The 27,827-nt window shown below is 37.3% G+C and overlaps 1 protein-coding gene across 23 annotated transcripts in view; it reads left to right on the top strand.

Annotated features, from left to right (window-relative positions):
* PRRC2C (proline rich coiled-coil 2C) overlaps nt 1-24,230 on the top strand; it is a 108,168-nt gene extending 83,938 nt beyond the window's left edge. For 6 of the 23 annotated variants that reach the window (XM_016932384.4, XM_016932378.4, XM_016932389.4 and 3 more), the window contains 12 exons: nt 1,948-2,049; nt 5,653-5,854; nt 8,158-8,361; nt 10,076-10,188; nt 10,550-10,686; nt 14,693-14,924; nt 15,156-15,278; nt 17,710-17,928; nt 18,355-18,458; nt 19,086-19,212; nt 20,080-20,316; nt 22,302-22,700. In XM_016932384.4, the coding sequence (XP_016787873.3) occupies nt 1,948-2,049; nt 5,653-5,854; nt 8,158-8,361; nt 10,076-10,188; nt 10,550-10,686; nt 14,693-14,924; nt 15,156-15,278; nt 17,710-17,928; nt 18,355-18,458; nt 19,086-19,212; nt 20,080-20,316; nt 22,302-22,562 (2,061 nt within the window). In that variant the 3' untranslated portion in view covers nt 22,563-22,700. The other 17 variants (XM_063795373.1, XM_016932438.4, XM_001145685.7 and 14 more) reach the window with 14 other exon arrangements.
* The last annotated feature ends 3,597 nt before the right edge of the window (nt 24,231-27,827 follow it).

Genomic DNA, 27,827 nt, shown 5'->3' with positions numbered 1-27,827 from the left:
AAGGTGAGCTGCATTAGGGGTCACTTAATCCAATTTTTGTAGTTCAGCTGAAGGACTGTACTAAATATGTAGTTGAGAAAAGGAATAGAAAGGAGTGAGTCACATATTTTTTCTTGGTGTTGAGAGCTCTCTAGGAGCTGATTAATGTGATTTGTTCAACTTTCCTCCCACCCACCCCCCACTTTTATGAAAGTGGTTTAAATATATATATATATATATATATGTTCTTTTTTCTTTTTTTAACTCCTTATACCTCCTGTGAAAAATAATGGAAGACGGGAAGGAGGAAAAGACTTCCTTTCAGTTTAAGTGCTGTGATATCACTGTCTAGATTATGAAATATTCAATCAGTAAGATCTCAATAAAGTTTAATTATACTTTGTGTCTTTTCTCATTTTTAAAAAATACAGAATATTTCTACGATAGTGGTTTTTAAAGTATATGATGCTTTTTGCGAAACTACCCTCTGAAAATATGATTTATAAAATATATAAAATAAGGAAGAAAAAATTATTATTCTCAGAACCCTTAAAATTCATTGAAAATATCCAGATGAGCATTTTGATGGTTTCTGTGTGATCTATAAGGCTAATTAATGGAGCGACTTATATACTGATAACTACTGGAGGCAACAGACCCAGCCTCATATATAGGTGAATAGTCTGCATGCAGTTGTTAGCAGTGTAGCCAGGGTATGTTTGAAAGCAGAAAGATCAGTTTGGGTTAGGGAGCATTATAAATGGTCATCAGTTTGAAAGGATTTCATGGTGTTGCTTACTTGTGCCAAGTGTGTTGGTGATTCTGAACTCAAATGTAGAGTTAAAAACAAATGTCCTTCATGGGAAAAAATTTAGGACCTCTTGAGATGTCCTTTTTTCTTTCACTTGTCTGTTTGGGGGTTCCATTTTGCACATAGAACTTTTGTCTTTCTTAATTATACTTGAAAATGGCTTATTTCTCTTATTGGGGCTTAATACACTTTTTTTATGGTCTTAACTGATACATGTTGGTTAGTATTACTCAGTAGTACAATCATCTTGTATCTTGAATGTCTTGAAGATTAAATGCAGGTGGCCTTTTGGATTATCATAGCACAGCTGCTTTCAACATGTATGAAAGAATCTCCATTAGGTAGTCCATAGTATCACAAAGTGATTATCTTAAAACTCTCAAGCATCCCAGTTATTTTTCCTGAACAACTGAACGAACCATCCAAAACGTAATACATAATAAAGTCCCAAGATCCAGAGATAAAGGCAGTGAGTTTCTAATATCTTAAAGTTTCTAACAATATTTGCCATAATTATTACTATAGCAGAACAGTTTTATTGTAATGAGATGGTGCTAACAGTCCATACTTTCTTCCCAAGATTACTTTTGTTCTTGAATCTTGTTATAAAAGTTAACCATATTGCAGGAAAGAGATTAATTTTTTATATTTTTGCTGTCATGTTAAATACTTCTGGTGGAACCTGTAGATATATGGTGAAGGTTTTATTCCTTAGAGCTTTGCTACACAGTATGCAGCCTGTAGACCAGCACCATCAGCATCACCTGGCAACTTGTTTGAAACCCAGCATTTCAGGCCTTAACATAGACCAATTGAATCAAAATCTGCTTTTTATCAGCATCCTCAGGTGATTTATGTACATATTAAAATATGAGAAGCACTGCCTTCTGAGTATACACCTTATATCTGGTGCAGACTCTCTTTCTGCCAACTTAACGTATAAAAAGGCAGATAATAATTTCCCTTCAGAAGTTTTATCTGAGGTATCCTTAATTACCAACTACTATAAACACAATGTGACTCTTAAGTAATCACATATTTCTGTTAGCTCTGATGAAAAATAAACACTACCCTTAGAACACCTTAGCATTGTCTTTAATGGGGCTTTCGTAGTAGACACATAGTTAGATTGTGATATGTGTTGCCTACCTTTTCAGGTGCCCCTGCCCAACACCCTTCCCCTCCCTAAGAGGGAGACTATACAACAGAGCTCCAGCCTAACTTCAGTTCCTCCCACTACTTTCAGCCTCACCTTCAAGGTATGTACAACATCCATCTCTAAGAGTCCTTAATTGTTGCATGCAAGGGGACATAAGTTAACAATATTCATGGGGTATTTTTACTAGATTTATGTGGTAAGCAACAATACTAAGCTGAGGAAATAGAGTGCTGTCAAATTATACCTTACAGTTTTATTAGCTTCTGATACCACTAAGTGGTGACGTGATATCCTCATATTTAAAGTGAGGCCTATTATGCTTGTGAATTTTGTCTTAAAAATACAGGAGAGTATTTTTCCATGTTTGTGTTAAGTTCCTCCCAGAGATCTTAATAATTTTTGGATATATGGGTTTGTATACAAAAAATAAAATCTTAATTATTTCATGTTTTTATGAGTGTTACCAAAATATTAAGTACTGATAATAGTAAGAATGTTGTTTGTCTTCCCTGTAAGTTATGTGTGAATTGAATGAACACTGTATGATTATTTTATGGGAAGATAATTGACAAGTATGCTTTATAGATGACGTCAGAAGATTTTCAGTTGATTTTTTTTGGATAATTATTTAATAAGAGGGCAAAAGAGATTCAGCGCTTTTTGATGTCAAAATGTTTTGGCCTTTTTTTTTAATCTCCTATTATAATTTTGAGCTATGTTAATGATTTTTTACAGTTGTGTTGTTTGAGAGTATTTTAAATCAGTTCATCTTTGGAGTAGTCAGTAGTTTAAAAAAGTGCAAACATGGAATTAAAGGAGGTTTTTTTTAATTTAAAAAAAAATTTTTTTTAAATAGAGATGGGGTTTTGCCATGTTGCCCAGGTTGGTCTTGAACTCTGGGCTCCAGCAATCCACCTGCCTCAGCCTCCCAAAGTATTGGAATTACAGGTGGGAACCACCACACCTGGCCAAGGGAAGATTTTTTTTAAGTCTATTTATCTCATTGATGTTCTTTGTTCATAATCCAGGGAAGTTCTTAATCTCTAATATAGTAGGGCTTCCTGATGTTGCACTGGTTGACAATCTCTTTGATGATCTTCAGTTGGGGTCACAGGAACTTTGTTGTTTTACAATGTGGCCAATATTCATTTTGGACTCATATTACTTTTGTCCCCTCATCTTTTCCCCTGTCTGCCCAACTTCTTTGTAAGAGGCTTAACAAATATAAGTTTGAGATCATAAAATTTTATAAGACAACAGCTTCTGCTTTGTGCCATCCCTGTCTTTGCCTAGTCTTTACTGCCAATTCCTGTTCAGCCTTTTCTGTTGTCTTTCGGCTTGAATGACTGTCTTAATCTGTGTTCCTTACTTAGTCTTACTTTTATGGTTTTTATCATTATACTAGCAAGGTAATAATCTAATTTCACATAAGCAAATATAATGTCATCTTTAATTATTTTTAAGCCAGTATTTATTTCTTTAGAATACCTATTCAACTTTGCCTTTCACTCATGTTTTTAACATTCCAAGAAGAAATATACACATTGAGAATTAAATTTAAGTCAAATTACATTAGCTTAAAACCTCTGATTTCTTTATTTTTACTTCCTCTGCCATCTCCTTTTTGTTGGAGTAATACATAAAGCATAGAAAAGTTATATTACACAGTAAATTCTTACTTATTATCAGTGGGTTCATGAAAACTGCAACTCTAAGCAAAACTGTATGATGGATCCATAGAATAGCATCATTTGGTTCAGTGCCACTTGTTCTAAAGTGTATGAGAAAAAATATTGATTATACATTGTTGGGCTTAGTCACAGTTTCCAAGAACCTATTGACGACATTAAGTTTTTATGGACATCATTGACAAAATATGAAAAAAATGAGTATGATTAACTAATTGTACTTTTAGTTTCACTGAATTTCCGAAAATAAAAACTTCAAATTATCTTTCTGCTTAAGGAATGGAATCAAGTCAAACTTGTGGCCTGTATGCATACATGTGGCCTGTATGTTATGTAAGTTTGATTAGCTATAACTTAATTTATATGTTCCCAGTAAAACAAAATTGGCATGAAAGACATTGTACTCTGTCAACTTGCCGTAAACCACAAAATCTCAGATGGTACAGGTAAATTATATTCTAGCTTACTTCCTAAATTCCCCCAAGACTTCTATTTTAAAATAAAACACATTTGAAATCAACCAAGTGATTTTGAGAAAAAGAAAAGATTTCAGATTTTTCTCAAATATTAAAGTGTTCTGTATTTTAAATATCTAATGATAACAATTAGTCTTAAGAAAAGGTTAAATTATGAATAGTGTGTTTTTAAAGGAAGGCAGGGTAAAATACGTACTATGTCTCAAAATTCTTTTTTTTTTTTTTTTTTTTTTTTTGAGTTGGACCCTCGTTCTGTCGCCCAGGCTGGAGTGCAGTGGCGCGATCTCGGCTCACTGCAACCTCTGCCTCCCGGGTTCACGCAATTCTCCTGCCTCAGCCTCCCGAGTAGCTGGATTTACAGGCGCACACCACGCCCGGCTAAATTTTTTTGTATTTTTAGTAGAGACAGGGTTTCACTATGTTGGCCAGACTGGTCTCGAACTTCTGACCTCGTGATCTGCCTGCCTCAGCCTCTCAAAGTGCTGGGATTACAGGCGTGAGCCACCGCACCCGGCCTCTATTTCTCAAAATTCTTATAACCAAAATAAAATTTTAGAAATTGATACTTTAAGGACCCACAAAGTTCCTAACAGTGATATTAAATATGTTACTTGAAAAAGTTCCTCTCTCATAAGTCATTGCAGCTGGATCTTATAGATTATGTTGGATATATACTGCATATGAAATTTTAATATTAAAAAAACTTATAAAATATCAATTTATGTTCATTAGTGTTTTAGTTATAATATAAATATTGGGTTGAATTAAATGTTTTCAAAATAAATATATAATCTATTTGTATTTACTTTTTAAAATGTAGCTACTAGAAAATTTAAAATTACATATTTGATTTGCATTTAGATATGTATCTGTTGAAAACTACTGAATAGTGCTGCTCTAGATTGAAATAAGGCCATTTTCTGCCATTTAAGAAACTAGGAGAAGAAAATACAGCTGAAACCAGGGGTCATAAATGCAAATGGTTACATCTGGTGGTACATGAAATGCTTGAGATCTGGATGTGAAACAAAAGCATTTCTATTGCACCCAAGCCTAAAACCTATCTTGTTACCTTGCCTTTTAAAACACTGTGAGCATGAAGCAGCCAACCAAAAGATGCCTGCCATTTGCCATTTAAGAAGCATTGGAGTAAAAAGAAAGAATGGAGAGAATGGATATTTACTGGGGAAGGCCTTTCCTTATTCACTGGTAGGGATAAGGGCTCATGTTTAAATGATACAGGAGCTGTGACTTTAAAGTACGCTGACTTGTTCTAAAACCATCAACAAGTTCTCTGTAGAAACATAATTAAGCCCCACTCTCACAGTCCCAGTTTGAGTAATGGAGTAAAGATAAAGAGGCAAATGGAAAGTCTGAAATCCCTAGGGTCTTAGGGTCTTAGATTTTCTTTAAATATCTTTGTGTGTGTGTGGTTTTTGAAAGATTATATTTGGCACTTAAATACTGATACATGTATATACATACGTATATTCTGTATTAACATCATTTTTTTACTATAAAATGTCCGTTTTATTGCAGATGGAGTCTGCACGCAAAGCATGGGAGAATTCTCCAAATGTAAGGGAAAAGGGGTCTCCAGTAACTTCCACAGCACCTCCAATTGCAACTGGAGTCAGCAGTAGTGCCAGTGGACCAAGCACTGCTAATTACAATTCGTTCTCAAGTGCATCCATGCCCCAGATTCCTGTTGCTTCAGTCACTCCTACAGCATCACTATCAGGTAGAACTTTTTCGTTCTGTTTCTTTAAATATCTTACATTATTTAAAATTTTTTATGATCGATCTCTTGTTTACTATCTCTAGCCCTCCCAAAATAGTAATATTCAATCTTCCCACCTCAGCCTCCCAAAGTGCTGGGATTACAGGCATGAGCCACCACATGTGGCCAGTAATTGCTTTTTAAAATGTCATTTTCCTCTAAATTTTTCTAGGAAGTTCACCTTTTGATTGTCATTTTTTATGTATGTACAACTAACTAGATCAGCTCAAAAAGAACAGAGAATCACACCTCTTTTAAATGTTTGACAATCTGTATCTAATTTGAAGGTGCTATTGGCCTAAACCTGTTGGGATAACGTATTTTCTGGTAAAGACTTAGGGATGGAGAATTTTCAGCCTCTGCTATTTGAGTGATGTAATTCATTGGATTTGGCTTTAGTTTGGTTTGGATTTTGTTTTATTTTGTTTTTTAGGAGAGTCCTTTGGTGCCCAAAGTTAGAAGGTGCTTTTCTTGCGCTTTTTCCTTAGATTTTCTTAAATTTTTACTAGTGTGTAATCTTTTCATTGAACTATCTCATTATTTGGAGACCTTACGGTTCTTAAAGAAACACAGATGTTTCCAAAATGCTTGACTCTAGAAAAGTACACCCTTTTCCTTTTACCATATGTAGAACCAAGTTTCTTCTGTTGAAAAAATAAAATTTAATTTCAAGCTTTCTCAGTATTATCTGCTTCCAAAGCAGTAGGAAGCTCCTTTCCAGTGATATAAATTATTTTGTTTGACTGGTTCTCATTCAATATTGCTTTTTAGTATTCCAGCCCACTGTGCTATTTTTAGGTACCAAAAAGCTGGTCTTAGGTTTATACAAGTTATTTTGATATTGTCTGTAATCAGAAGTATATATTAACACAAACTCCCGAGATTCTATGCTGCATTAACATTTTAAATCAAACTGTGTTCCAACTATATTTCTTTTCACTTTAAAACCCTTCCTAGCATTCCTCCACCACTCATTTGCCAAGGCATCTTCACTTATGTTTACTAGACTAGCTTGAACCCCAGTCCACTTTGGGATGGGGGGTTAGTGAAGGTGGTGTAAAGGAAACAGGAGAGTACGGTAGGAAGATCTGGAAATAATGGTTCCTAGTTCTTTCTTTGGAACCCAACTAACCCGTTTCCCCAGGTCTAGATTTCCTCCACTATGCTTGACTGGGATAATTTTTTTAACAAGGCCCTTATTGCCTAGTCATCCTACTGGTAGATGATTCACTAGAAGGATAGAAGCACTTGAATTTTGGTCCACTCTCAGGTGGAACATCATCTGAAGATAACGACAACTTATACATTACTTTTTAATCAAATACCAGTATTGACATTTTGGGCTAGTAATAAAGTCATAATAGCCCACTAATCAATAAAACAAATTAACCCTAACACCTAAGTTTTATAATTCTATTTACTTAAGTAGTTTATTTAATTTGTTTTAAAGGTATTACTATATACCAGGTGGTTTTGTTTTGTTTTTGTTTGTTTTTTGGTTAGTTGTTTTTGGAGTTGTGTGGTTTTTTTTGTTTTGTTTTTTAAGAGTTGATGTCTTGCTCTGTCGCTCAGGCTGGAGTGCAGCGATGTCATCACTGTTCACTGCAGCCTCAAACTCCTGGGTTCAAGCAATCCTTCCATCTCAGCCTCCCAAGTAGCTGCGACTACAGGCACCACCATGCCCAACTAATTTTTTAATTTTGTGTAGAGACAGGATCTTACAATGTTCCCCAGGCTGGTCTTATACTCCTGGCCTCAACATGTGCCAGTTTTTGCAGGAGAGAGAAATCCAGCCTTAAGTTTATGTGACATTTTAGGACCAGTTGAGATCTTTGAAGGCCCATGTATATTCATAATTATTTCTAAGGTATAGCACTTTTCTCTTTTGTGTCCTTGTATCTGTGGTCATAAGTGAATGAAGCTCTTGATTATATATCCTATTCTTTGTGATGATTAAAAAACAAATCATTTCTGGCTAAACTATAACAGTTACATAGGCTCTCAGCCTCATTTTATTAATTTTGTGTTTTGTTTCTTTCTTATTTTGATTTTCTGTTGTTTATTGTTCCATATTTTCTAGTCATATTTACATTTGGTGATAATTACTCTTTTATAAGCTACCTCATCTACTTTTGGCCTGAAGCAGTATATAAGTACGTGATGGGTAGAAACATTAATTTTGCAGTTTCTGGTTGGTACTGTGAACAATAGCAACACTTTTAAATATGTTCTATTTTCCGCTTTATTTGCTTCCCCAAATATAGGAGCTGGTACATACACTACCTCTTCTTTGAGCACAAAATCTACAACCACATCGGACCCTCCAAATATTTGTAAAGTGAAACCTCAGCAGTTACAGACAAGCAGCCTGCCTTCTGCAAGTCATTTTTCACAGTTAAGCTGTATGCCTTCCCTTATTGCCCAGCAGCAACAGAGTCCGCAAGTTTATGTGTCTCAGTCTGCAGCAGGTAATGTTTTTAGGCTTGAATATAAGGAATTTAGAAAATGAAGACTTACTAAAATGCTTATTTTTGTCTCTTCTTACCCTTTCAGCTAAGCATAAGGCTCTTAAAGTACATTGCTGTAAATATTTAAATTCGCATAATTTTTTTTTTTTTTTTTTGAGATGGTGTCTGGCTCTGTTGCCCAGGCTGGATTGCAGTGACGCGGTCTTGGCTTACTGCCACCTCCACCTCCCAGGTTCAAGTGATCCTCTCACCTCAGCCTGCCAAGTAGCTGGGGCCACAGGAGCACACCACCACACCCAGCTAATTTTTCTTTTCTTTTTTTTTTTTTTTGCATTTTTGGTAGAGACGGGTTTTACCGTGTTGCCCAGGCTGGCCTCGAACTCCTGAGCTCAAGTGATCCTCCTGCCTCAGCCTCCCAAAGTGCTGGAATTATAGGCATGAGCCACCTCACCCAGCCTAAATTGGCATAATTCTTTTTAAAAGTGTCTTGGAAAATATAAGTGTACATACTTACTGTAGTAACAGTTTCATAACTAGGAATCTCATATGGATACATTTAAGCTATTAGAGATTAAGTAAGGGTATTCATTGCAGTATTATTTCTAATAATGACAAGTTAAAAACAATATATAGGCTGGGTGTGGTGGCTCATACCTATAATCCCAGCACTTTGAGAGGCCAAGGCAGAAGGATTACTTGACCCTAGGAGTTCAAGACCAACCTGAGCAACATAGTGAGACCCATCTCTACAAAAAATTTTAAACATTAGCTGGATGTGGTGGCACATGCCTCTAGTTCCAGCTACTTGGGAGGCTGAGGTGAGAGAATCATTTGAACCCAGGTGATAATCATGCCACTGCACTCCAGCCTGGCGGACTGAGGCCCTGTCTCGTCGTAATAATATGTGGAGTTCTGCAGAACATACTACTATATAAAAACAGCGAGTCAGCTAGGCACCGTGGCTCACGCTTGTAATCCCAGCACTTTGGGAGGCTGAGGCGGGCAGATCAGTTGAGGCCAGCAGTTCAAGACCCGCCTGGCCAACATGGTGAAACCACGTCTCTACTAAAAATACAAAAATTGGTTGGGCGTGGTGGCGCACACTCAGCTGCTCAGGTGGCTGAGGCACAAGAATCACTTGAACCCGGGAGGTGGAGGTTGCAGTGAGCTGGGATCAATCGTGCCACTGCACTTCAGCCTGGTGACAAAGCGAGACTGTTTCAAAACAAAAAACAAAAACAAAAAAAAACAGCAAGTCACCAAATATTATGTATCATACATAGAAATGTGTTTAAAATTTATACCAAACTTTTAAAATTAAATGTCAATCCTCTAAATATTTTGCTAGATTCTAGTAGGTAGGTTTAAAATTGGAGTAGAATTGCTGGTTCAATGGGTAGATTCATTTTCAATTTTAGTAGATTATGTGAAATTTTACCACTGACAAAATCTGCGTATCTATACCCCATTGGCGGTATATAAATTTTTTTTTCATGCCTTCACAAGTACTAGTTATGTTTGTGTGTACCTGTCTACTAGAAGTTTTCCATCTTTTCACATTTGCATCTTGTCACGTTTTTAGTTTTTCCATGGCTGTATTTTCAGAGGGTGCACTTAATTTGGAATCTGCTACAAAACTTGGTTTTTATTTACTGTTTGGAAAATTCTGAAATTAGGACACTTACTACTGCTTGTTTATCCTGATGGTCTACAGCTCAAATCCCAGCCTTCTATATGGACACAAGTCATTTATTCAATACCCAACATGCACGATTGGCTCCGCCATCCTTGGCTCAACAACAGGGTTTCCAACCAGGTCTCTCTCAGGTAATATCAAAGACTTCTTCCATCCTGTATTTGTTCCTTCGCATTTCTGTGGTTATAATAGTTATCTTGGAACATAAAAAATAGACTCTGAAATTGCAAGCTACCCACGATTAGCTTGATATTCTATAAGCAAAATTTAAAATTTTTCCCAAATTTGCCAAAGCTTAATAGTAATAATGTAGAATAAGTAGTGGGTTGAAAGGGAAATTTAGATGTTTACATTCAGTTTTGTTTTAAAATGGAGCTGATATATAGTATTAATCTTACTCTTTTCATGTCTCAAATTTTTATATTCCAGTGTTAATGATTTATCTGTATGATGTTGATATATATGTTTACATACTTTCTCAATGCATTGCAGCCAACTTCAGTTCAGCAGATTCCAATCCCTATTTATGCACCACTGCAAGGGCAGCATCAAGCCCAACTGAGTTTGGGGGCTGGCCCTGCTGTTTCCCAGGCTCAGGAATTGTTCAGCTCCTCACTTCAACCATATAGGTAAATGCTTTAAAAGTTATGTTTTTAATGATGTTGAAAACATTGTAACTGCTGATCCTCCTTGCCGTAATCCATACTGTTCCTTCCCAAAAAAACCTAGGATGACTCTGCTATAAACTACATTGGCTAATTGAGCATGTTGATTATATGTCATGAACCTCAGCCTCTGGTAATTTCAACCATATCTTATTAAAGAATGTCAGGTTTCAAACCCTCTTGAAGTAGTGAACAACAGCAACCCCAAAACTGTTAGAAATTATAGAAAGTAGCTGCTAAAGAACCTAAAAGTATGTGTGCCATCTGGCTACCAAAAACTATAAATCTGAATCTTCTCTATGTACGAGCTGAGGCATGGCAGTTAACTACATCATGTTAGGGGGTGCAGGGCAGGGTGGAATATAACAGAACAGAGAGGGGTAAATATCAAAGCATGGAAGTAATGGTGATAAATATGCTGTGTAGTGAAGAAAGCATTTTTTCCAAAAATTCACTCAGATGCACTGTAAGTTACCTTTGCAACTAGGGAAATAATGAAAACTGATTTTTATTGAACTTTCCTTATATATGATAGATATTCAGCCTTTCACATACATTAACTAAATTTAGTCTTCACACAACCACCTAAGATAAGTCACCCTCATTTAACATGTGGATGTTAGGACTTGAAGAGGGTGAGGCTTTTTTTGTTTTGTTTTGTTTTAACCTGAGGTTATACATAAAGTGGCAGACCCTCAGTGTCTCTGGTTTCCAGTTTCATGAGGGAAGAAGAGTGAGTAAGAGTCAGATAGTAGGAGCAGTGCATCATGGCATAGCTGTCATCCATACTCATGATGGTGGCCTTAAATCATCATAAAGAAAAATAAGTTACATTCAGGACACTTAGTTTAGGAAGGCTGTGCATTTGTTTTTAGGAATTTGTTTTCAGAAGTGGGTTCAGATAGAATTTCTATACTTTATAGATTAAACCTGTCATCAGTTAATACAGTATGTTTTATATTACCATAATGATACTCCTAGAGAAGCCAGGTTCAGCTAATGAAACTTTCTTAACAGAGAGCCTAGTCATTAGTAAACCTCATAAATGTGGCTTTTATTTTTACCTTTTGATTAAAGATGCTTTAGTAAAATTTAAGACACCTGTATCATTACTTATATAGCTGTTGTAGGTCTTCCCTCCTCATCTTACTCTCATTTAATTTCGTTATTTTCTCCCGTTAGAAGCCCCAACTAGAAGCTAAAGGAAGTCTTGTATTGAATTTGGGATTATCTTGGAATTTATATTAAAAATAAAACTTGAAAATTTCTGACACAGGAATAGCAGCTAGATTTAATCTCACAAGCCAGTCTCCTTTTAAATTGTATTGGCTGCTTGAAACACTGTTGAAAAGTTTGCAACCGCTTTTCAGTACTGTGAAAAAGAGTACAGTGATTAATTAGTAATGTTTTCCACAGGCCGTGGGAGGTGGAGTAGCAATGTACTATATTTGTAATCCCCATTTCACTAATTGTCTTGGAAGATATACTTTTTAAGACCAGACGTGGTCAATAGAAATAAAATGTAAGACACATATATAATTGTGGCACTTGGCTACCACATTGGAAAGTACAGGTTTAGATTTTGAAAGCAGTTATTTTATCCCTAAACATTCCTTGCTTGTTCCTTAACCTAATCAGCATAGTGTTTATTAGGGAATCTCTGAATTGGTTTCTGCAAAGACAGGATAGTTTATAGCAGTATATTCATGTTTTCTTACCTCGTGTTTGAAACATAAATTATAAGTAGGTATTGTAAAGACTGCTATGATCCTAGACTAGCATTCTTTCTTAGTGACTTTTGTTCCTGCCACATAGGTCAGTTTTAACAAAGCAACAAAGCATAATGTTCTTTAACCCACTACTTTTGATTTAGGTGCTTATTCTTTATCTCTGCATCTTAAAAGTGTAGACTGGAGGCATCCATCTCAGAGATGATAGGGAAGTCTGGAGTTAGATTCTGGCATATTGTGGTTTTGTTTTGAGGGGGTGTGTTTTGGCTTGGTTTGGTTTTGGTTTATGTTCTTGTTTGTTTGTTTGTTTGTTTGTTTGCTTGCTTAATCTTCATGGGTAACTCTGACATGAGCTACTACTGTGCTTTATTCCATGGAGATCTTGAGGCTAGGCCATTTATATTAAAAATATATGTGGGGAAGTAATGAAATACAAATAAGAAAAGTTGGGGCTATTGGTGCTATGAATTAGAATGTTGCCAAAGAGAAAAAGAGATTTTGTTCTGAACTTTGTAGTGAACACAAAAAGAGAATTATTCTCACTGTTCAAAAGGAAAGAGCAATCCACTTCTTAGGGAGAACAGGCCTTTTCACAGAACTTTTACATGTGAAGCTTCCTTGTATACAGGGCTTTAAATCTTGAAACAAGTTGCTTTAGACACAGTCTGTATTCTCTGCCTCTTTTCTTGATTTCTGAGCTAATTAGAGTGCATCCAGGTATCAGTGATGGGGAGACATTCTGAAGTATGCATCCTTTTTCAAACATCATAGAGTGTACCTACAGGAACCTAGGTGGCATAGCCTGCAGCTATACACCTAGGCTGTAGAGTACAGCCTATTGTGTCTAATTAGGCTATAAACCCGTGCAGCATTTTACTGTACTTAATACTGTAGGCAGTTGTAACACAGTGGTAAATATTTGTGTCTAAACATAGAAATCTAAACAATCTAAACAGAAAAGGTACAATAAAAATATAGCATACAAAATTAAAAATGGTACGTACCATGTATAGAGCACTTACCATGAATGGAGCTTGCAGGACTGGCAGTTGCTGTAGGTGAGTCATTGAGTGAGTGGCGAGTGATATTACTGTACACTACTGTGGACTCTATACTACACTGTGGGTACACTAAACTTGTTAAAAAAAAAAAAAACAAATTTTTCTTCAATAATAAATTAACCTCAACTTACTATAATTTTTTGACTCTTATAATAACATTTAGCTTACAACACAAACACATTGTACATCTGCACAGAAGTATTTCTTTTTTTGTTTGTTTTTTGAGACAAGGTCTGTGTCACCCAGGCTGGAGTGCAGTGGCACATACAGCTCACTACCTCGAACTCCTGAGCTCAAGCCATTGTCCAGCCTCAGCTTCCCAAGTAGCTAGGACTACAGGCACTTGCTACCATGCCCACCTAATTTTTTATTTTTTTGTAGAGATGATGTCTTGTTCTCTTGCCCAGGCTGGTCTCAAATTCCTGGCCTCAAGCAGCCCTTTCACCTCAGCCTCCCAAAGTGCTGGGATTATGAGCATGAACACCATGTCTGGCCTTTTCTTTTGTAACGTTTTTCTGTTTTTTAATTTTTTAATTTTTTTTTAACTTTTTAAACTTTTTTGTTAAAAACTAAGATGCAAACACACACATTAGGCTAGGCCTACACAGGGCTAGGATCATCAATATACTTTCATCTACCTCCACATCCTGTCCCACTGGGAGGTCTTCAGGGGCAGTAACACATACAGAGCTGTCATGTCCTATGATAACAATGCCTTCTTCTGGAATACCCGCTAAAGGATCTACCTGAAGCTGTTTTATAAGTTTTAAGTAAAAAGAGTACACTCTAAAATAACCAGAAAATGTATAGTAAATACATAAACTAGTAACATAATTCTTTTTATCAGTATCAGATATTATGTACTGTATGTAACTGTATGTTCTGAACTGTTATGACTGTCGGTATAGTAGGTTTGTTTATATTTAATACTAGCACCAGCAAAAACACTTGAGTCATATGTTCTATGATATTAGAACAGCTATGATGTCACTAGGTGATAGGAATTTTTCAGCTTCCTTATGATCTTATGGGACCATCAATATATATGTGATCTGTTGTTGACTAAAATGTCAGGCAGCACATGACTGTATTGGGTCATTTGGGATTTGCATTCTTAAGATTTTCAGATTCCAGATGAAATTAACTTCTAACAATATTTTCTCTTTAATCCTTATGTAGATCTCAGCCAGCTTTTATGCAAAGCAGTTTATCCCAGCCATCTGTGGTCCTTTCTGGTACTGCTATTCACAACTTTCCAACTGTCCAACACCAAGAACTTGCCAAGGCACAATCCGGTCTTGCCTTTCAGCAAACATCAAATACTCAGCCCATTCCTATATTGTATGAACATCAACTGGGGCAGGCATCAGGACTAGGAGGTTCCCAGCTGATTGACACACATCTTCTCCAGGTAAGTCAGGGGACTAGAGCAATGCACCCTCATTGTATTCCTATGCCACAGATCATTTTAAGGAAACATTTTTAAAAGAAAACATGTTAGAAGATGCAATGAAAAAAACAAAGTCCTTTCATTTATCTAATACTAAAAATTGCTAGACATTGCTTTGAAGTCATAATCTCCACCTCTGAATTTGAAATTTTTTTCAGTCTTACTCATGTTTTCTTAAAAAATTTTTTCTAGGCCAGAGCAAATCTTACCCAGGCCTCAAATCTTTATTCTGGACAAGTACAACAGCCTGGTCAGACAAATTTTTATAACACTGCCCAGTCACCAAGTGCTCTCCAGCAGGTAAACTATGGCATGGTAAATTTCCTCAATTTTATTTATTATTATTTTTATTACTTTTGTTATTGTTTGGGAATTTAAATTGAACCAAGATGCAAGATGGAGGATGGTTTTTAAACTGTTCACTGAGATGTCCTGAAGAATTCCATTGGGTCCACGTAGAAGGGGTTTCAGGCTCATGACACCCCTCTTCTCACCACCATCACCCCCTACTTCAGTCATTCCTGTTTTTTTATATCTTCCAGGTTTTTTGTTGGTTTGGGGGGTTTTGTTTTGTTTTTTTCTGTCACCTAGGCCAGAGTGCAGTGGTGTGATCATGGCTCATTGCAGCCCAACCTCCCAGGCTCAAGTGATCCTCGCACCGCAGCCTCCTGTGTAGCTGGGACTACAGGCTCACGCCATTATGCCTGGCTAATTTTTCTTCGTACTTTTTGTAGAGACAGGGTTTTGCCATGTTGCCCCAGGCTGATCTTGAACTACTGGTTTCAAGCGATCTGCCTGCCTCGGCCTTCCAAAGTGTTGGGATTACAGGCTTGAGCCACCACACCTGGCTGCTTTTTGTTTTTTGTTTTTTTTTTAATTAAGGGGGAAGAAACAACTTAGGTTTCCGTGTAATTATTTATTCTATTTTAACAAAGGATTCAATGAATATAAAACCTTGAAAACCATTGTCCAGATTACATTAAGTGTGATACAGGTGGTTTACCCATTAGTGCTAGGGAGAAGCCTCCCAAAGACCATCTGGCAGGTTAGCATACATACAACAGTGTGGCAGACTGTGATCGAGTATAAATGACAAACGCTTTCTTAAGTGTATGAATGCAATAATAATTTTCAGTGAAAAGTATATGGTACGTTTAAAACTATCTCCTCTAATAATTTCATTAGCTTATTCTTTAAAAGTGGTGGAGGGCTGGTGGGGGAACAAGTCATTAGTCATTTTCTTATAACTGTTGTTGTTTGCTATTTTAGGGAGTGATAATTCATGAATATCTTACTGACATTCAGATTAAATATAGTGTTTATGTGAAAACTGAGAGATTCTTGTTCTTCTCATAGCTCATTTTGACCAGCCTTGAAAGTATTATGTAAAATATCTGTTTGGAAACTTGTGAATACTACTTATATTGTGTCCTCATTTACTTTGTGATTATTTGACATGTCCTGTGGATAAATTCAAAGATAGTCCTAATTCTTTCAGTTTCTATTCTCTTCGCTACAAGTAGCATTAACTAAACTATGTTATACCTTTAATAGAAGAATGGAGATACGGTTGAGGGTTGAGTGTCTCTTACCGAAATGCTTGGGACCAGAAGTGTCTCGGATTTCAGATTGGTTTTTTTTTGTGTGTTTGCGTATACATAATGAGGTGTCTTGGGGCGTGGAGCCTGTCTAAACATGAAATTCCTTTGTTTCATACATACTTTATACATATAACCTGAAGGTAATTTTAAGCAACATTTTAAATAACTTTGTGCATGAAACAGAAGTTCTGACCTCACTTCGACTGATCTGTCGCAGGAGGTCAGGTGTTGAATTTTTTTTTTTTTTTTTTTTTTTTTTTGAGACAGAGTCTCCCTCACCCAGGCTGGAGTACAGTGGCATGATCTTGGCTCACTGCAACCTCCACCTCCCAGGTTCAAGTGATTCTCATGCCTCAGCCTCCCAAGTAGCTGAGATTACAGGCACCCACCACCATGCCTGGCTAATTTTTGTATTTTATTTTATTTATTTATTTATTTTTTAGTAGAGACGGAGTTTCCCCATGTTGGCCAGGCTGGTCTCAAACCCCTGACCTCAAGTGATCTGCCTACCTTGGCCTCCCAAAGTGCTGGGATTATAGGCGTGAGCCACCGTGCCTGGACTTGGTGTCAAATTCTCTACTTGTGGTGTCATATCAGCCTCTCAGAAAGTTTTGGAGCATTTTGGATTTTGATTTTCAGATTAGAGATACTCAACTTGTCATCACTAAGCAAAAGAAATATGTGAAATATATTAGTAGATGGATGTGTTCTATGTATTTTATTTTATTTTATTTTATTTTGAGACAGAGTCTCGCTCTGTCGCCAGGCTGGAGTGCAGTGGCAGGATCTCGGCTCACTGCAACCTCCCCCTCCTGGGTCCAAGTGATTCTCATGCCTCAGCCTCCCAAGTAGCTGAGACTACAGACACATGCCACCACATACAGCTAATTTTCGTATTTTTTTTTTTTTTAGTAGAGACAGGGTTTCACCATGTTGGCCAGGATGGTCTCGATCTCTTGACCTCGTGATCTGCCCGCCTTGGCCTTCCAAAGTGCTGGGATTACAGGCATGAGCCACTGCACCTGGCCGATGTGTTCTGTTTTAAATCTTACTCAAAAGTATTTGAAGAGTTGTGTATAGTTGTATGGATATGTCTGTAGTAAACAGAAACAAATTGCTTCAGTTTCTCTTTACTTATTTTCTAGGTTACAGTACCTTTACCAGCATCCCAGCTTTCCTTGCCTAATTTTGGATCTACAGGGCAACCTCTAATTGCTTTGCCTCAGACTCTTCAGCCCCCATTACAGCATACCACTCCCCAAGCACAGGCTCAGAGTCTGAGTCGTCCTGCACAAGTAAGCCAGCCTTTCAGAGGATTAATTCCTGCTGGAACACAGCATAGCATGATTGCAACCACAGGAAAAGTAAGTAAAGAGACATTTGCACAGGTTATTTGAGAATTTAAGGTAGTGTGTTCAGATATATGCATCTGTGTTATCTAAAAAACTAAAATGCGTCAGTTTTTACCACCCTGCAAAAATCTCAAACCCCAGTATATTTACATTTTATCTATTTACTTTTAATGTGTTTGGCCCCATCTAGTTTTTACCTAATAACAAAGAATTCACAAATTTATTGGAAGAATTGGATTTATAGTGTCTCTTGGGCTTATTTAATTATAAGTCTGTTTGGTCTGGTAATTCCATAATACTTGAAGCCTAACTATAGGAGTTTTGTACTAAGGTTCTTTGCCCTTTCCTAGATTACGTCTTCACGTATAGGACATGTAAACACAGCACTTAGCTTATGGAATTAAAGAAATGTTAAGTTTATTTTATGCTTCTCCTCAGATGTCTGAAATGGAACTAAAAGCCTTTGGAAGTGGCATTGATATAAAACCAGGCACACCTCCAATCGCTGGTAGAAGCACCACACCAACATCTAGTCCCTTCCGGTAAAATGGGCATTTAAATTTGCTTATGAAATTCCAATTTGGTCACTATTTGTTAAATACTTATCAGTCCTGTGTGACATAATCCCTTTTCCAAGCAGAAAAGGAATTATTAAGACATTCTTTTTGATAGTTTTGTCTAAAATGTTAAGCTTTTAAATTATTTAAAATGTGTTTATTGTACTATATTTTAAGTAAATTCTTTTGTTACAGAGCAAACCTTTTTTTCTTTTATTTTTTTTGAGACAGAGTCTCACACTGTTACCCAGACTAGAGTGCAGTGCCATGATTATAGCTCACTGCAACCTCAAACACCTGGGCTCAAGCAATCCTCCTGCCTCAGCCTCCTGAGTAGCTGGGACTACATACACATGCCACCACACCTGGCTAATTTTTTAAAAAATATTGTCCAAGCTGGTCTCGAACCAGCCAATCTAACTGGTAACTGGTATCCTTTCTTACCTCTGCTCCTCCAATGTCTCTCTTCTACCAGAATGTTTTGGTAATCATCATAGTAAATTTTTACCAACTGCCAAGTATGATGAAAATACCAAGAACGGTGTTTGCAAAAATCTAACAGCATTATTTACTTGGTATTACTATACTGACTAGTAATGGCTTCTTTCCAAGGGCTACTTCTACGAGTCCGAACAGCCAGTCCAGCAAAATGAACAGCATTGTCTACCAGAAGCAGTTCCAGTCAGCCCCTGCCACTGTGAGAATGACACAACCATTTCCTACACAGTTTGCACCCCAGGTGGGCAGACATAATTAAGAAATGAGTATTATTTACTTAAAAATAGTTGCTAATCTGATAAATTATGATCTTGCCTTATGTTAACCAGTTAAGAAGTACAGTTTTTAATAAAAAATTGTTTCTGAATTTAACAATAAATTTATTTTATAAAGATAGTCTGCGATTTATAGCCAGACATGGTAATTGTTTAGTTCTAAAGCAGACAAGAGAAATAGTTAAAAGATTCCCCACACAGCTCTGATAATGAGTCCTTTTCCTTTTAACTTTTTTTAAGGAGTTGACTTTTCAGCGAAGGGTCCCAGTGCTTGAAGTTTTCTAGGTTTAAAGTTGTTTTTTGTTGTTGTTAAGATATTTATGTGCAATTGAGATAAAATTTCCAAAAAGATGTTTTAATATATGTAAAAAATGTTGGCTTCTCTTCCCCTTGCTGATCGTATAAAAGGACTAAGAACTCTCACAAACTAGAACTGGTTCCTGAGAAATTCACATTTGTTGAATTAGTATTGATTTTATTTATCTTCAGATTACATTTGTTACAGGTGTGTGCCTTTTCTGCAACTACCTTTTGAAAAGATAGCCTAATTAAAAGTCTTTCTATCCCCCCTTCAGAATTTACAACTGAGATGCTAGGACCAACTGAAGTGCCATAGCATGCTTTGCCTAATTTTTCTGTTAAACTCTCCAAGCATGGCCTGTTTATTCCTTGTCCTTGTTAATGGAATGGCACAATCTGTACACTTCCTTTCACTGGTAGGATGGGCACAGATTTACTCTGGGATGAGCCAACCTGGTGTAGTTGGCAGTTCTTTTTTTTTTTTTTTTTTTTTTTAACAGTTCAATGTTGTATGTTTTGTTTTTTTCACTCAGATTCTCTCTCAGCCTAACCTGGTCCCTCCATTGGTAAGAGCCCCACATACTAACACCTTCCCAGCGCCTGTTCAGAGGCCACCAATGGCACTGGCCAGTCAGATGCCTCCTCCGCTGACCACAGGCCTCATGAGCCATGCTCGTTTGCCACATGTAGCCAGGGGTCCTTGTGGATCACTATCTGGAGTCAGAGGTAATCAGGCCCAGGCTGCGTTGAAGGCTGAACAAGACATGAAGGTTAGTACAGTGTTAACAGCCAACAGATCAAGAATCTGTCTCTGAACCATGTCTTAAAATGCCTCTGGACCCATAACTGTATATCCAGGCATTCATTGTCTTAGCAGACTTAACCAAGCTAACTACTTTTATTCATTCCCCCTTTTTTTTTCTTTTTTTTCCCCCATTCCCATTCCTTTCATCTTTTTTTTTCTTTTTGTTTCTTTTTCTTTTTCTTTTTTTTGCAACTGTAGTCAGGAAATGAATTAATGTCTTAAACTGTGGCCAAATGAATTGTTATCAAATAAATATTTGAGGGAGATCTGAGTTTAGATGCAAACTTTTTTTTGGAATAGCAAAGAAGTAATATGAATTATTATAGACTTCCCCATTTTCTTTCTTTTTTCTTTTTTTTTTTAATATATATTTTCTTCCCCCCTTTCCCCTGACTCTCCTCCTCCCAGCAGCTTAAAATGTAAATCATGGTTATATGAAAACTCTGGAATGGGTAAGATGTGTTACTATCTTAGTACTTTTTTCCATTATGAGTCATCAAAGTACAGTTTTCTTCTCAAACTGTTTTCATACCCTTTTTGGCCTACCACATGAGTTGGTTGTATTCCACAGTGGATTGTGCAGTTATAGATGAAGAACTCAGAAAAGCACTTTGGGATCCTTCATGATGAAAGGCACTGATAAACATGAGGTTTGCTAATGCAGAAAGAGTGCCTTTAGGAGTCTGTGTGGGGACAGTTTTGTAGCATAAACCTTACATGTCTGCCAGTACAGCCAGTTGAATCCGTTTATTTCTATATTTACTTTAGGCTTGACTTTCAGGGATCTTAGTAATTTTTGCCTGTTTTGTCACTACATATGTCATCAGATCAGACTAGAACAAAGAAAAGCTTACTGCTTTCAGACAGGGAAATGTGCATAATGCTTTACTCTGAATTAGAAACATGTTTATGATAATCCTATTAGAAAATTTGATTGATTGATTAAAGTTTCCTTTTTGGGTCTACATCCCTAGTGTTTCTGATCCTGAGTAATCAAATTTAAAGACTACCCAGCAGCAAAACTTTTATTAAATAATTATCTACTTTTATTAAGGCTGTATGCCTAGGATTTCCATCTGTTTGTTATAATTAGAAATACCAGTGTGAGTAAAAATCTTAGGAAGTTATTTGGCCTTGGATTCCAGTTCTACTCCTGGCTCCTTGGCTCTTGATTTTCGCATATTCCCATGTTGGAAATAACATTAGAGCTTAATAGTAGTAATGGGGTGGGAGAGGGTACAAGCTTCTTGAAAATTGCTTCAGATCTTTGGATAGTACAGGTTACCTATAGAACATAAAGCATTTTTTTTAATATGCAAGAAGGATGGAAACTTAAGTTTTAATTGTGAATGTTACAGTGGTAAAATTTACAGATTTGACGTAAGTATATTTTTGGGGGCACATAGTCAAAACTAAGAAATTATTTACCAGCTCAGAATGTGGTAGGAGCTATCAGAACTTAGTGATCAAGTGAAGTCGTAGTTACTAATTTCTGATGCTCTTCCCCTGCAGAAGAGAGCTGTGGGAAGAGGACTCAGCCACAAGACATTTGGTCCTAGGTGTTGGTAATGCCACAATATAAGTGCTTCCTTTTCATTTTATTGTAGACCACATATTGATAACTAGAAGTTTTAAGTGTTACATGTATGTTTTTAGATTTGCAAGCAGGTTCCCTAAATAAAATTTAATATGAGAGGGCAGACCTTGAAAAGGTGGTGGGAGGTGGTCCTGTGGTTTTTTTTTTTTTTTTTTTTAATCACATGAAATATTTCAAAAATAGGAAGAAATCTATTCATTAAAAGCTCAAAGATCAATGAGGTACTTTTGGCTTTGGCCAAACCAGTGTGGGGAAAACTGATTTGTGATTGGTAAAAGAATTTGAACCAAGAGTGATTTGACAGGCTTTGGTAATGCTGCAGTATTTTCAGTTGTTCTTTCTCATTTTTTAAGGCAAAGCAGAGAGCAGAGGTTCTTCAGTCCACGCAACGGTTCTTCTCTGAACAGCAACAGAGCAAACAGATAGGAGGAGGCAAAGCCCAGAAAGTGGACAGTGATTCAAGTAAACCTCCTGAAACACTGACCGACCCTCCTGGGGTCTGTCAGGAAAAAGTAGAAGAAAAGCCACCCCCTGCACCCTCCATAGCCACCAAACCTGTTAGAACTGGACCAATCAAACCTCAGGCGATCAAAACCGAAGAAACAAAATCTTAAAGGCTATGGTTTATTGCAGGGGATTGGGAGGGGGCCGGGAAAACATGGAGAATTAAGTCAGATAATGCTGGCAGCCAAAGGGGCAAAATGGCCTGTGACATTATCCTGTTCAGAGCTTGGAGATGTACAAGGGACATAGGAGCAATTTACACTGACACACAGCTGCTGTACCAGTGAAAACGAGGCTTTGCAAGCTTGTACCTACTATATAACGTGTGCTTGGTTGATGGCCATGCATCTTCAGTCAGAATTTATATATAAATATATGCACCCATTTTTTTGAGTGCATATAATTTAGACCTAAAAATCCTTATGATTAGATGAAACACCAAAAATATAAGCTAAATAACACAGCAGAGGAATAGCTCAGCCTGAACAGTGTGATGGTCCCAGCTACTACATCAGATGCGGTTTTTTTGCTCCCTTATGTTCTTCGGATACGGTTATGGCATTTGTAGGCTTGGAGGTGAAGAACTGAAGATAACTGGTGCTGGATAGAGGAGCCTTATTTTTTATTATGGCAGCTTGCTATTTTTATAACATGGTGATTGAGTTGAACACAATCAAAGTACAGTAGTAACTGATGTCCCCTTCTTCCTGGATGAATGAGCAGATAAATATTGATGTCAGCATCCTTGAACCATATCAAAGTGAGCAGTGTTTGGCTACTGCTTCTATTTGAAATGGTGCTGTGTTTTGGTTGTGGTCTGAAGCTTTGAAGCGCTACTTAGCATCTCCTTTCTTCCATGGAGCTCTCACGATTCAAACATGACAGATTTGGTAAAATGCTGGTTAGGTTGAGTCTTCCTTGCCCCCACTCAGTCATCTTTGTATGAATCCCATGATTTGGGGGTTTTTTTCTTTTTTTTTTTTTTTATACCAGTTTTTAGCTGGTGTTTATGAAGAACAGTGAGTACCTAGAACTGTGCCACTAATTAAAGGAAATCCTAAGAAGGTGCATTTCTTTACAGAGCTGTGTCATGCCATCCTTTGGGCCCTCTGCTGGAAAAGTAGAATCAAGTCTCAAATAATGCCTTTTTAATTGTATCCTCTAGTATTATAGATATAGGACAGTACTGTATCATACCTCTGTGAATGTAAAATATCTTGTACCTGCTTTATGATACGTAGTAGTGACCGTGCTTTATCAGAGCTGTTTTTAATGATGTTATTCTAGAATGTTTTCTTTCCAGATGATGATTCAGAAGCTAATTTTAAAAAATGGTGCCAGGTACCACAACAGTAACAGAACTTTGCAATTTTCTGGGGTTTTGTTTTTTACCTTTTTCCCCCCTTTTTTTTAAATGGAGTGTGCTGGATGTCTCTATAATTTTATTCAGATGACTGCAGAACCTGGAAAAGCTGTTGCTGCTATTGATGCATAACATACTGCTATTGGTCTTTTTATATAAATATATATATATATATACATATATATATATAATTTGAATTTTTGGAAACTTTAGCTGTGCTGTCAACTTTGGAAAAAGTATCCCAGTTTACTGTGTTGAGTTGGCATTGTACAGAAATTAACAGCCATATTGGTCTAGAAACGTTAAACTTAATTTTTTTCCATTTGTACAGGGGTAACGCACTGTATTAAATATGTAAGGTCTTATCTACATGGGTTTGATTACAGAAACTAATAAAGTATTCTCTAAATAATGATTCTTGGAGCTTATAATCATTTCCTAAAATCTGAAGCAAGAGGGTTTGTCATGTATTAAAAATAGTGGTCAAGAGTACTGGCCAGTCGCAGTGGCTCATGCCTGTAATCCTAGCACTTTGGGAGGCCGAGGCGAGTGAATTGCCTGAGCTCAGGAGTACGAGACCAGCCTGGGCAACATGGTGAAACCGCATCTCTACTAAAAATACAAAAAAAAAGTACATTATACAGCCGGGAGCAATGGCTCATGCCTGTAATCCTAACACTTTGGGAGGCCAAGGCAGGTGGATCACCTGAGGTCAGGAGTTTGAGACCAGCCTGGCCAGCATGGCAAAACCCTGTCTCTACTAAAAATACAAAAATTAGCTGGCCTGGTGGCAGGTGCCTATAATCCCAGCTACTTGGGAAGCTGAGGCAGGAGAATTGCTTGAACCTAGGGCGGGAGTCAGAGGTTGCAATGAGCCAAGATCAAGCCACTTCACTCCAGCCTGGGCAAAAGAGTGAAACTCCGTCTCAAAAAAAAAAAAAAATTACATTATACTCTAGAAAAGGATTATCATCCAAAGCCTTGACTTCTCGCTTTGAAGAACTCTGGAGATCATTCAACTAAAGTAACTATTGTCATGGCAGATAGTCATGGCCCCTGTTCTGAAGTAGCCAAACTCATATTGAAAACAAATCTGTCAGCCGGGCGTGGTGGCTCATGCCTATAATCCCAGCACTTTGGGAGGCTGAGGTGGACGGATCACCTGAGGTCAGGAGTTCGAGACCAGCCTGGCCAACATGGTGAAGCCCTGTCTCTACTAAAAATACGAAAATTAGCTGTGCATGGTGGTGCATGCCTGTAGTCCCAGCTACTTGTGAGGCCGAAGCAGGAGATGTCAAGGAGTAAAATTCTCTTGATGCACAGTGCCAGATGTAGAAGAGTTTCACCATCTTTTGGTCAGAAGCTGAAGGACCAAAAATAGATCTCAGTATTATTTACATTTGTATTTTTCATAGCTTTGTTAGCATGTTCATGAACATCACCTGCCCTAAAAGGCTATAGGGCATTTATTCTATCATTTACTCAATTTATGAAATGAAATACTGAGGGATTGTAATTACTTAATCCCATGTTCAGAACATATGGCTTCCAGACCCAGCTTTGAGAAAACCAGTCATTTAGTCACTAATGACGCATGTGCCTTCTTAACTCATGGATACTGCGATTGTTAAACACAAGATAATCAAGTTTTGATGGTTTTGTGTTGGGTAGAGACAGGGTTTCTCCATGTTGCCCAGGCTGGTCTTGAACTCCTGAGCTCAAGCAGTCCACCTGCTTCAGCCTCCCAAAGTTCTGGGATTACAGGCATGAGCCACCGCACCAGGTCTGATACGTATTAATAGGCCCTGCCTTGATCCAAGTTTTCAGTCTAGGGTTTTTCTCAAAATATGCTCTAAATAAAAAGCTGTGGTTTATTGCAGGGGATTGGGGGAAGAGGTATGATGGATAAGAATGGGAATCAAATACTTGCCTTACTAAGTCACTGCCATTGTCAGTATTTTTCATATTCTAGTTTTTCAGTTTAATCCTCCTAAATTTTAAGACCTAATGGGTGACCAGCTATACAGCTTGCATTACCCCCACTTGCAAACCAGCAGGCATGTGCTATTTGGTTGTATTAACTGTTAAAATACCACTAATACTTTGGGTCCTTCGCTAGAACCTACAATGGAAAAATGGCACCAAAAGCATATCGAATGAAAGTAAGATAATGTATATAAGTGTCTCTGCAGTTGGCCATGTAGTTTTGTCCATGGCTTCTCTGACATGTGACAGAATAACCCAAAAGGTTTTGCAGTTAATAGTTGACTGTAGATACTTGGTCACATAAGCTTCTGAACATTGTCCCTTGAGCTGCCCTGGTAGAAGGTAAGGGGAGTCCAGGTCCTTGCCCCTAGTTAATAACAAATAGTGCTTATGATAGAAGAGTGATTGGGGGAGGAGGGTTGGGGAATGAGAGGAGGGTATAGTTTATAAAGTTCCAACAAACTCTTGGCCAGAGGCAAGATACAGAGGGCAGAATGAGTCAGAAGCTATTTAAGTGTCTCCTAACAAGTAACCAGTGATTTTTCATGTTGCCATTGCAGCATATTTCATAGATGCTTACCATTTTCAGTACTGACTTCACATGCCCCTGCAACCTTTTTCCACCTTATGGATAAATATAAAACTATATTATAGTTTGACAGACCTAATTATTTTGTAGGTGCTTTAGAAGTAGAAGAACTAGGATTGGTGGTTGGTCAGTTAAAATGGAAAGTCACAAAGTCTAGATACTTTGATTGCTTGTATTAGATGTATGCTTATTTTCCATACAATCTTTTAATGAAGGACTACACCATTTCTTTGAGATGTCTGCTGCCTAGATTCTATTACATACGCATCATATATAGTTTTCAGTTTTGTCTTAAAGAAATCTGAATAGAGAATTCCCTTGAACTTTCACAGATACCTTCCCTCAGTTTTCCAGCTTTCTTCATACTCCTAATTTGACCACAGTTTTTACAGTAAAAATTGTAGAAATCAAGTAATATTGACAACCACCTACTAGCTAATAGTCATCAGTCAACTTATATTAGCTTGGAAGTGGTTAAATAGAGTTTGGTTAAGAGCCACAAATTTACTTCATATTGTAATGTAATGATTTTTTTAAAAACTTGCCTCAACAGAAAGGAATAATGTGCTACAGGAAAAGGAAAACTTACCTGAGGTAGAGAGTTTAAGCAAGAGGTGAATCTGGTGTAATCAGGCAAGGAGTCAGGTATTAACTCTGTATGTGTCAGGTGCTGGGAATATAGAGGACAGTTTCTTAACACAGTCTGGGGTGTAGGTGGAGATACATGTGGTGGCTTTGAGGCCTTTCAGGTTTTCATCACTGATAGATACCTAGCCCTTATTTCATGGATGCCTCAAACCCCATTTTCCAGTCTAAGCTTTCGCCCCTAATCTATTTGCCTGTACTGCATAACCTTCTAAATATGATTAAAATCTTCCAGAGGTTTTTAGTCAGCCCTGATCTGGCCTTCTCACCATTTCTTCACATACTAGCTAATATTTAATAAGTAGAATTAAGTGTAAATTTGGGTCTTCCTGGTATATGAGCAAAAAAAGCAATAGTTTCCTTATCTGAGCTGAAAAAGGCACTAATGTTCAGTGGAGAACAGAGGAAGAGAATTCCAATAAGCAGAGCCTGTGGTTCCAGGTGAATAAGTCTTAAGTTCAAGGATGGTGTAGAGGGACAGAGATGCATTCTGGCCCTCCAGGGTTAGATTTGTCAAGAGGCGAAATAGTTAATTTCAGACAGTTCTCTGGAACTGATGTAATCTGGTTTACTTAGGGCAGTGGTTTTCAGATTGGAAGTACACACTATTAAACAGAAGCAATTCCACTTTAAAATTTTGCTTGGCTAAAGGATTCAGTGGCTATTTTTATTTTATTTTTTTAATTACCAATGTGAATAAGGTTTATTGGTTCTGGGGAGGAGACACCCTCTCTAGTATGAGAAGCTGCAAAGAAGGTTGTACTTGGAGTAAAAACCCCACTCTTCACAGAA

The sequence above is a fragment of the Pan troglodytes genome, chromosome 1 (assembly GCF_028858775.2).
Source record: "Pan troglodytes isolate AG18354 chromosome 1, NHGRI_mPanTro3-v2.0_pri, whole genome shotgun sequence".
Taxonomy (NCBI): Eukaryota; Metazoa; Chordata; class Mammalia; order Primates; family Hominidae; genus Pan; species Pan troglodytes.
Note: the sequence above shows the minus strand (reverse complement) of the source record. Positions and strands in the feature narration are given on the sequence as shown.